Source organism: Brachyistius frenatus, unplaced genomic scaffold, assembly GCF_029030835.1.
Source record: "Brachyistius frenatus isolate BFR_SWC_R1_liver_20210118 unplaced genomic scaffold, ASM2903083v1 Contig_15, whole genome shotgun sequence".
Classification (NCBI taxonomy): Eukaryota; Metazoa; Chordata; class Actinopteri; family Embiotocidae; genus Brachyistius; species Brachyistius frenatus.
This window is the reverse complement of record NW_027210614.1, coordinates 5,124,778-5,135,308: the sequence shown is the minus strand read 5'-3', so window position 1 is coordinate 5,135,308 and position 10,531 is coordinate 5,124,778. Positions and strand designations below refer to the sequence as shown.

The window sequence follows — 10,531 nt, the reverse complement described above, 5'->3', positions numbered from 1 at the left end:
GCATCCCCTGCCGGAGAGTGTGAAAGGAGCATGTGCTATTTTAAGATGCAGCATGATGCCTCTGTTGCTATTTTAAGCTCATGTTCTGGGTCTTCTGGGACAGCAGCAAGCTCTCCTCCTTAAATACAGCTTCTCCTCAAAAACAGAAGCACATTACAGGACCTCCAGATCACCTCAGGAAAGCAAGCCAGCGGGATGATTCTGATATCTGACTGGATTCACGTTTACAAAAATGAGTCTTTACAATTAGTTTATATTGCGACTCTGGAGAAGATAATAAAACATCTCTGCCAGGTCAGACCTGTCAATAAGAAAGAGGTTAGGTACGAAATGTAAAATGCTGGTATATGTTGTGCCAACATGGTGCTTCTAAACTGATACATTTCCTCTAATCTGCCCATTTGAACAAAAGTTACCTTGATCTGAATTCAGTGACACTTCTGGAAACACAAAGCGAGACTTGACCAATGTACATTTATTTATAATTCCGTATCACAACACAAACATGCAGAAATTGTGTGTATTACCTCTGAACACTTATGCTGACACACACACACACTGTGACTCTGTCTACATATCGGGGTCAATGGTCAGCTGGCTGATTAAGTCTTTGTAATAGATAAAGTTCTTCTCATGGTCAGCGAGTGCTGTCAGCATCTCATCTATCTCCTCCTGACTGAAGGGATCGCCTGGTTTAAAGATGATAATCAACAAACACAAACGAGCACAGGTTAAAAAAAAAAAAACAGCTCCTCCATTGTAGGGTGTCTTGTGGAAGTAAAGGAAGGCTAGACACACAGTAAATATCTGTGGAATAATCCGTTTTTTTACCACACAAACTAATATTTTGTCAACCCAAAACTTGTGCCTTACCTTCCTCTGTCATGTACTTTGTCAACTCCTCAGGCTCCAGGTATCCTTTATTTGTGTTGTCCAGAACCTGGGAACACAGTGTTGATGCCTTCATGCCTTAATAAACATCAGTGAGCAACACTCTGATGTTGGTGTCACTCTGTTAACAGTATGACATCGTCAGAGGCAAACTTCATTTAGACTGCGGTTGCTTGTGCTGAAGAGGGAGACTGAGGGGATCTACAGTTATCAGATAAAATGGTCGGACTCTAAGGCAGCGGCCGTTCTCACCTTGAAGGCCTGCAGCAGAAGGTCTTCAGGGATGGGAGGGAACCTAACAGACAGCAGCACTGACATGAAAACCTACACAATACTGTAAACAATCGGAGTTCATGTTACTTCACAGCAATCGCATGATGGATTTAACGGAGTTCGTTAGTAATACAAAGGCCAAACTGACACCTCAGACTGTACTGTACTTGTTTAATTGAGGTTTTTGCTGGTTTTAAGCGAAGTTAAAATATTGTTAGAGGCGGAGGACATAAGAATGAACCTGTGTATTATGGAGAATACACTTAATCTCATTTATCTGCTCGAAGCACAGAAAAGCAGCAGTTTAAAAGAAAGAGGAAATATAAAATTTGGTATTTTGAGGGTGGTGAGTAAACATACCATGAAAGATTAATGATCAAAAAAACAGAACAAGTAGCCATTACTTTTACACCACACATTTGTTCTGTAAAATACAGCAGTGACTACCTCATTACACTGTGTTTACCAAATGTAAACGTGATCTGAAAACTCATAGAAATGACAGGTCATTTGATCCTTTGTGACATTTAATACAAACAATGTCTGTATATTAATTATCGGCTTTAATACAAGCACCTTGTATCTCGACATTGCATCTTCTCAGCCTCATTCATTTTTAGTATTTCAGTTATTTTGCAAAAGAACACAACTTGCATGAAACAAAAGTGTATAACAGAACGATCTCACCTGTTCTCCAGCAGAACTTTGGTCATGGCTGGGAGGAACCTGTCCAAATGGATATATGCTGAGTCATCCTGTTCCACCTGGTTGGACAGGAAAAGGCTGCTGGGTTTGGATTCTTGAACATGCTTTACATTTTTTTTTTAACATACAAAACTGATTCATTTAAATGTCACCAAGCATGAAAGTCAAAAAAACCTTTTCTCTTTATATTATTTATTTTATGTCTCGCTGACTGTAGCTCTTTATTTGCACTCCTGCAAATTAACCTTAATTGTATAATATTCAATAAAAGGTCAAGTAGATACTGTAACAGGACTAAAATATACAATATTAGTCCCCTTTTTTTTTTAATTATTGCACATCTGAGGAAAGCATCAGATTATTTATTTGACATGATGTACTCATCTGAATCAGTCACTGTTCTGACCTCAGCTATGAGGTCATGTAGGTCGGCCTGAGTGGGAAAGCAACCCAGCGAATAGATAATGGTGCCAATCTCCCTAGAAAACAAACACAAAGGAATGAATTCAAAGCTGGGAACAGCTTGTCCATAAACAACACGTGTGTGATGTATAAACCCACAGATGGGAAAGATACTGTAGACTAGATTCATTAACTGCATTTAAGGCTTCTCAGGATCTGCCTTTATTACACCAGTTAATACATATTGTTAAGGTCAGCCTTACAAAGGTAAAATCTGGATTCAATACTTGATGCACGTCCCCATTTAACATGCTTTGTCAAATAGTGAGGCTGCACTGAGTGTAAACTACGGGCTGTGACCCAAACATTTCAGAGGAATGTTTACTAGTTACTTTGAGGCCACGCACATCTGCAGAGGTTTGCAGATGTTTTCAGTGATGAGGCTGATCAGCGCTCCTCAGGTTGACATCGTGCAAAGCTCTGCTGAGATTTTCACGAGGTCTCTGATAATGGTGACAAAGTTGTAACTTGTCCTGCAGGAAAACTAACAAGGGGAGCTGTGAAGTGCTGAAAAATGCTATTTCTGATGCGTCTCACAAGAAAACGAGCGCACACCTTTCGGGACTGGTCTTCTTAACTACTTCGCTCACAATACTTCCGCACCTAAATTTACTCAAGTGGAACTTTGCACGAGCTTTACTTTCAACAGTGGTTGGAGGAGCGACTTTTATTTGACTCACCTGACGTCCACCGTGTGGTTACAATCGCTGTCAAACGCTTCAAAAGCTGCTTTGATTTTCTTGTGGACGTCTGACACTGCGGCCTCTGACAAACAAGATAAGACAACAGACGACAGCGCCAACAGTTAAGCTGGCGTGTTATTGGAAAAAAAAAAATAGCCTGAAGTGACTTTGAATAACGTCGAGGGCAAAACAATCGTGCCTGCTTTCATTTCAGCCAGCACAGAGACGGAATGCAAGTAAGCAACTACGACTAACCTGCACTTTTGCCGCTCTCCGCCATGTTTGTCCGGGTGTTACTCTGTTGCCTAGCAACCGACTGCCCTCGTCACCTCGGTCGCCAGTTTGTTGCCATTTCATCATCAATGTGTCTCTTTCGTGATAACTTTCATTCATAAAATACTTCAATGTCTCAATACACAGGATTGATGTATGCAGATCATCAAATTGTACTCTCATCTTTGCTTATGTTATCTGGTTTAATAGCCCACACATATTGTGTTTGTTCCATTTTAAACTTAATTTCAGATCTAACAAATCCAACAAACTAAAACAGGAGACAGACAGAAAAGGGGACCGAGCAGAGGGTCAGAGAAATGTTTGCTTTATTTTCTCTAGCTGTATAAATGCATAAATGTTCAAAAAAAAAAAAAAAAAAAAAGTCAACAAAATATCCCAACAAATATTAAAGCCTTTCATACTGTAGACACATTTCAAGCGTGCAAATAGACTGGATTTAATGTTACATTACTTTGATTGTTATTCATTTACGTCTGTAGTCAATAGATTGGTTTAAAAAAAAAATCATTAAGCAGTCATCTTAATCAATAAATTAATTGAAGTTGGAGTGCAAGACTTTTACATATAAAGTCTGTTACATTCAAGCCCGAAATCGATCCCCACCAGGTATAAATCTGTCTGTATTTCACAGTACACAGAATTTTCAAATCTGGTGTCTGGTGAGACATCAGCTGGTTGAATACATACTGAGCATGCTCACCAGAGACTTCCTTCTAACTGCCAGTTTAGCCCTCTGCCAAGTTCAATTGGGATGAAACAATTCAATCATGCAGCTTTTCTTGATATTTTTAAAATGTTATGAAACGAGTCATTTTGGAGGGTCGTGATGCTTAAAACATTTTACAGCCACAACAGTTAGTGACAGGGTGGGCTACAGCAGAGCCTATGAAATAAGCAAGTGTTGAAAGGGTTTCTATAATTACTCTCTCCGGCAGAAGAGGAGACAAAACTTCCACACTGAAGGTTTAATTTCTGAATCTGAAATGTCACCAAAACAATGCTGATGAAGTGGAGCCATTTGGTGTGAAGTGCTGTTTTGTCTTCTCTCTCTATTCTAGTTCTACATCTCTCCCGGTCTAGCAAGCTTTGTGTTGCTGATTGTTCCTCCTATGGCCGGTCTTGCTGTCATCTATGGTGGATACCTTCGCTCTAGGATGCTCTGGCACAGGTCACACAGGTACAGTGCGCAGAAACAGAGTGAGGAAGCTGCTGAGAAGCAGTCTACCCAGATACCAACATGACATTGATTCAACGTTGAATCAATGAAATAAGATTGGATACATTTTGGTAATTACTGGCTTTTTCAATGCTGAAACGATATCATTGAATGGATATTGACCTTTGTTAGCTGTACTGCCCCACTGGCAAGAGGATTTTAGGATTACCGTACCTATTCATGTGTCCCTTCATCCAACACTTCAAGGCAACATGTCAAAATCCAGTAGGTGCGTTTCTGTGAAATTTGGCAAGTTCATTGATGTTCCTCAGAGGATGAACCCTGTTAATTCTGTGACGTGAAAAAATAAAAACAAAATAAAAGGAATGAACGAAAAGCTCACAGCTCAGTGACATGAACAGATTGGACATTAATCTGAGAAGAGACTTCATGGAAGATGATCTTCTCAGTCTGATATTCATAGAAAGAGCATTTTAGTACAGCGAGAGGGAGACTTTGAATAGAAACACCTTTTCATGTCTGACAGTCCACTGATATGGACGGGAGCACAATCTCAGGATTCAGATCCAGAGAACGACCATTTGTGGGGTTGAAGATTAAGAAATTCTTTCAGTTGATGGTGGTACTTTTAACCCAGTCATCAGTTTTCTAAGGCTGAACTCATGCGGCCAGAATGACTGAGCTGTGGTTTCTGTAGTGAGGGTATGTGTGTGGGTTTATATCTCTGGTTGCCCCTGATGAACAGGAACTTTGTGGCCCTGCTTCTGATCAGCTGCCGGGGCTTCAGGGATTTGATGTCCATTATCTTCATCTATTTGCTTTATGGCTTCCTGTTCCTCTGGGTTTATTTCTTGTTGCAGTTGTTCCCCCTTTTGAGGCTGAATCCCCCCTGCTCCTGCATTCTCCTGATCAGTGATGGTGTTTGATAGCCTCTCCTCCACTGCCACCTCCTGCTCCTGGTGAGGTATCCTGTTGTTGCTTGAGTCCTTTGAGGTAGAAAGTGTGATGTAATGTTACTGCAGTCAACAACCATGAAACTGTGTGTAAAACTAGACACAGCTCAGTAAACCAAAATGTAATAATGCGACACTACTTCTGTTATTGTTTGTGTGCAGCACCTGAATGTGAGGGAGTGAAGGAGAGAGCAGCTCAGAGGGACCCAGCAGGCCATCCTGGTTTAGATCCTGAGTCTGGAGCAAGAAGTCTACCATGGAAACCACCTGAACTCAGGGAACAAGAATAACAGGTATGTATACATACACTCCACGTACATACCATGTCAGTTCAAACACACATCATGTGCACACACCTACAGTCACTCCTACTCACCAGCTCACTGCCCTGTGCTCCAGGTGCATGATGGGAGTTATAGTGCGAAAGTAGCTTCATCATCTCCAAGCCATCCAAGAACCCACTCCGATCGTAGTCATAAAGGCGAAACAGGAAGAACACCTCTGAAACAAAGCAGAAGAGAGAAATATCAAGCCCGTCTGACAAACTACTGTAGTAAAACTACAGAGGATGCACAACCTGCTCTACCACAACTTTGATTTTAAATGTTTTACCAGATTCAGAGTTCAAGATTCAAAATGCTAAAATCCTATAAAATTACTTATCAGGGTGTTTCAACAGTAGCAAATGCAGCCTACCTTGTTCCCAGGTGCTGATCTCCGGTCCTCCTTGGCCGTTCTTTAGACTGGATTGAATGTAACTCTGCAGCAACCTGCGGTAAAAGCAGCACAGAGGATATAGTTAAAAGCCAAGAATTAAAAGATGTTTTCTGTCTCCAATCTATCACGGGCCTCTCAAACAAACATCTACTGTGTAGCTGCCATTGTCATGGATTGTCAGTTTCTCCCCAAAGCAGTAATTCTCCTCATCATCTGGCCCCCTACCTTTACAAAAACCTTCAAAAATATACATAAACGTACACATTTGTCCTCACAGAAACTGTTTTAATTATTAGCTACTAAACTAATTTACTATTGGCTGCACCGCTACTAAACATGTCACATGCACGCGCACGTGGAAGTGTGCCGGCACAGTCAATTGCAGGGTTACTGAGAAAATGTTTCTCTGTGCTTCTCCCTCGCTCTCTTGCTCGTTGTCTCTTCACTTTCCTTGTCGTATACTTTTTAGCGTCATGAGGGCCTAAAGTTCTGTTTACAACCACTAAAAGCAAGCATGCTACCAAACTAAGCGACATCTGTCAGTCTCGGTGAAGAGAAGTCCAAGGGGCAATGTAAACTTGGTGATTTGAGTGCAGCGCTGCCACAGCACAAGTAGATACAGAATTGTGATTATTGTGGAGACAAATATTTTGAAATTGGTATGTAATGAAGAAATTAACAAACAACATTGACATTTTTTACTATCATTATTTATGAACTTTATTGTACAGAAAATCCAAATCTACAACCTGTAACTACAAAAATGGACGATGACTTAGAGCGCCCCGTAAATGTGTCAAAGTTGGCTTTCAGGGGAGCTCGTCTCCTTTTCAGGGTAGCTGTACTCCCCTTCGCTCCCCCGTCATTAGAACTATGAACATAACATACAATATGTTTGAACGACTGCATACAAGATGACTCCTGCATAACTGAAAGTCCACTCTCACTGTATGTGTGCAATGCAAGCTTCAGGTTTCTACATCCCACTGGTGTACACTGTCAACTGAACCAGGACTGACTTCCAAAATACGTGCGATGTAACACATGTAGGCTTCAGGTTCACACCTTAAACTCAGCTTTCAGGTGAGCTCGGAGAAACTTTCCACCGTCAGCGGAAGAATGTGAAAACAATTTTTCAGTGTCTGCACAGTATAGGTCGAACATCAGAGAGAAGCAACAGTTTTGCACCCCTTAAATAGTAAATATAGCTCTGCTGGTCTCAGGAAAATGACATTTCATCCCTGCTGTACTAATATTATAATTGGATTGGCAGTTAAGTTTTATAGAGTCATGCTATTTTTGTATTTATTATAATTTTTTTTATTTTTACTCATTACTACAATGATACTGATTGATATGTTGCCACAAGAGGGCGATCTCCTGCTCTGTGTTTACAGCACATGCAGTCACACTGCTGCTGAAGGCCACTCAGTTCTGCTCTGGATAAAATACTTTTTTTTCCAAAGTTTAAATCAGGACTGTCACGTGCTTTAAATTGCTCTCATGGAATCATTTGCCTTAACATCTTTTATCTCATCCACATGCCACCCAGAAACGCTCTGTCTACCTGTTCAGACTGCACACAGCTCTCCTGTTAATCAATGTGCATTTTTATGTCTAGGGTGGTTGAGATGGCAACTTCTATTCAACACACAACTCACAAACATTTATCTGGACTTTCACTCATTAGATGCCAACTAACAGTATGATGAAGTAGTGGACACATCTACTAATATCATCAGATAGTGAGAAGAATCTACAGCCACATTGTCTGCAACGTAAATACTTTATATTAAATCGACACAGAGGTTAAGGCTCACATTTTGTACCCTGAATAAACCGAAGCTGTAAGTTATTATGGGTGAGTTTGTACTATTACAGTACAGTAACAGAGACATGAACTAAGGGACTATTTGCAATATGTTTTGAGGATCCCCATAAAGGAAACATATTTCATAATTACGAGATAAAGCAATGTCATTTGACATGTAATCTTATCAATGTATAGTGCAGGCCACATAATTAGCACAACAGAGCAGCCAAAGTCCAGAGAGCAACAGACAGCAGCTGCTTAGTTCACTACAACAGACAGTAGGGCGAAGAAATTGAGATGTGGTTTACATGTTATGTCTCTGATTACAGTACTAACGACCGAGTCATGAAGTAATTTAACAAAACAATGCAAGACATTGAATATCTTTATTCTCCGTAATAATTTGATCATCCTCTGATTTGAAATTCAAGCTGCATTTTGAGCGTTAGACCTACAGTAGGTACACAGGCAAAATTGGCTTTCTACTTAGAGACTGTATCAACTCTTTGCCTTCAAAGAAAGCAACTAAAAACAACTTAATGCTTTCTGCAACTGCATCACGTCCAAGTTCCTCTCACCTGCGTTCCTCCTCTCCAGATCCAAAGGGATTGAGTAGAGCTGCAGAAGGGGGGCGGGCATCTACTGACTCCTCTCTGTAAGACAAACAAAAACTCCACTACAAAAAAAGAAGGAGAAAAAGAGCCTTTCCTTTTTTTTTCCCCACTTTAATTTAAATTTGTTGTAGAAAGCTGCAAAGCCAAATGACAGAAAGTTTGTTTCTTGTTCTGGCTATTCTGACAAAGTATCTGTAGCTTCCTGACTTGGAAAAACATCGGCTTGAAACATCCAGATATATTAGTTTTGGCCGTTCTGACACTCTAATCTTTGTCGTCATACTTATTGTGTAAATGGATTTCTTGTTACATTAAAAAAAATATATATATATATCGTATGACAAAAATATCTTGCAGGGTAACACTACAAATATGTATGCCTTGGATGTGTGTTGTAAAAAAGAGAGTGAAACTTCAGGATAGGGAGGTGCAATTACCTTTGTGTCCCAGGCAGCCCAGGTGCAGCTAGGCACAGGTGTATGAGCAGCACCAGAGACAGAACACATTGGACCGGCCGGTCCAGGTGAGACTCCATGAGCACATCTTAAAGTACACAGCCATATTATCACCATCATCCATTTTTCTGCTTCCATTAAAACAGTTATTACAAATTGAATACTCTAAATATCAACACATCATGCAACTGTATAAGCATAACACTTTTGTTATGGACATAACTGGTATCTCAAGGGTTTGTTTTGTTGGAATAAACTTAAAATAAAATCAAGAAATAACTACATTAGGGACATTGCAGTGGTTGAGAGGTGACCCTCAACCACTGCAATGTCCCTAATGTAGTTATTTCTTGATTTTACAAAGTGTACAAAGTGTAATTGTACAAAGTGTAATTTCCACTACTGCTGCCTTACACCTATTACCCACAAACCAAAACAGTCTTTGTAGAAATACTGCTGCCTTTAAACAGACGAGGGATATTAATGGCATTATCAATTAATGATTTGTAGATCAGCAGAGCCCTTCCATAATGTCCCCACTGCTGAGTGAATTCGTCCATGTGTCACCAGTACATTTTGACAAAAAATACTTTAGATTGGTGAGTTAAACTGCTTCGCTTGGAAATGAATTGCCGGCCTGACACGTGTACAGGGCGCTTTATCCCTATTGAAATGCGCTGAATAATAAACTGGCTTTACTGCAGCTTCCTGGTGTGGACCTGACCCGCCGCTGACACCTTTATCTCGCTGCACCATTGTTTCTGCCTGAACACACAGCCATTACAAAACACTGTGGTTTCTGAGACACTCACTGCTCCCCTGTAGTCACATTACATCGCTGTATTAAAACAAAAATCATGGACGCTAGCCTCGTTTTCGCCTGCACGCATTTATTCAGATGTAGATTAAATATTTATGTGAACTAGTTAACGTGCACACCGAAGTGCTCGGCGCCGAAAGAGTCTGTAATGTCTGCGCTCCGAGTGATAACGAGCCTACCTGTCTGCATAGTTGGCGTGTGAACAGTACAAAGCTTTAATTCCTGCAGGACAGGTTCATATCTGGAGAGCAACTCTGCCCCGCACCGCCCTGCTCGCGTCTCCCGGTCTGCACTGCGCAACGGCGGCGGCACGAGCGCCCCCCTCCAAGCTGCCACGGAGACCGGGTGTGTTTTGGTCAATGACAGGGTCCACGTGGAAGGACGGAGTCGCTCTGGCGTTAGCGAGTTTAGCAGCTGCTCTTTTTGCTCCTCTGACCGGGTTTTCCGCCACGCCACGTCCTCACCGACAGCCGGATTTGTAATGCGGGACGGGTGGAGTCATCTGGTCACAGCCTCTATAGCTCAGTGTTATATTTCATATTTAGTCTCAGGAAGACGCTGTACCACGTGCTTGATGTTGGCAGAGACGTTCCCTGTATCTGTATTTCTGTAAAACTTTGTGGTCTTAGGTTACCTGGCAGCTGCGCATTTTCCGGGATCATGATTTCAGT

The 10,531-nt window shown here is 41.1% G+C and overlaps 2 protein-coding genes across 3 annotated transcripts; both read right to left on the bottom strand.

Annotated features, from left to right (window-relative positions):
* Positions 1–460: 460 nt before the first annotated feature.
* efcab2 (EF-hand calcium binding domain 2) lies at positions 461–3,315 on the bottom strand. The gene is made up of 7 exons (XM_069693396.1): positions 3,270–3,315; positions 3,012–3,096; positions 2,276–2,348; positions 1,852–1,928; positions 1,144–1,186; positions 874–940; positions 461–689 (listed from the first exon to the last, which is right to left on the bottom strand). Exons 1-7 carry the CDS (start codon positions 3,292–3,294, stop codon positions 571–573), a joined length of 489 nt encoding a protein of 162 aa, XP_069549497.1. The 5' UTR covers positions 3,295–3,315; the 3' UTR covers positions 461–570.
* Positions 3,316–3,608: 293 nt separating this feature from the next.
* cgref1 (cell growth regulator with EF-hand domain 1) lies at positions 3,609–10,337 on the bottom strand. 2 transcript variants are annotated; one of them, XM_069693730.1, is made up of 7 exons: positions 10,040–10,337; positions 9,023–9,128; positions 8,550–8,647; positions 6,138–6,211; positions 5,818–5,942; positions 5,607–5,708; positions 3,609–5,474 (listed from the first exon to the last, which is right to left on the bottom strand). In XM_069693730.1, the coding sequence occupies exons 2-7, from the start codon at positions 9,089–9,091 to the stop codon at positions 5,205–5,207; spliced, it is 738 nt and encodes a 245-aa protein (XP_069549831.1). In that variant the 5' UTR covers positions 9,092–9,128; positions 10,040–10,337; the 3' UTR covers positions 3,609–5,204. The 2 variants fall into 2 exon arrangements, with proteins under 2 accessions (XP_069549831.1, XP_069549830.1); XM_069693729.1 differs by having other exon boundaries at positions 8,550–8,624.
* Between the last annotated feature and the right edge of the window lie 194 nt (positions 10,338–10,531).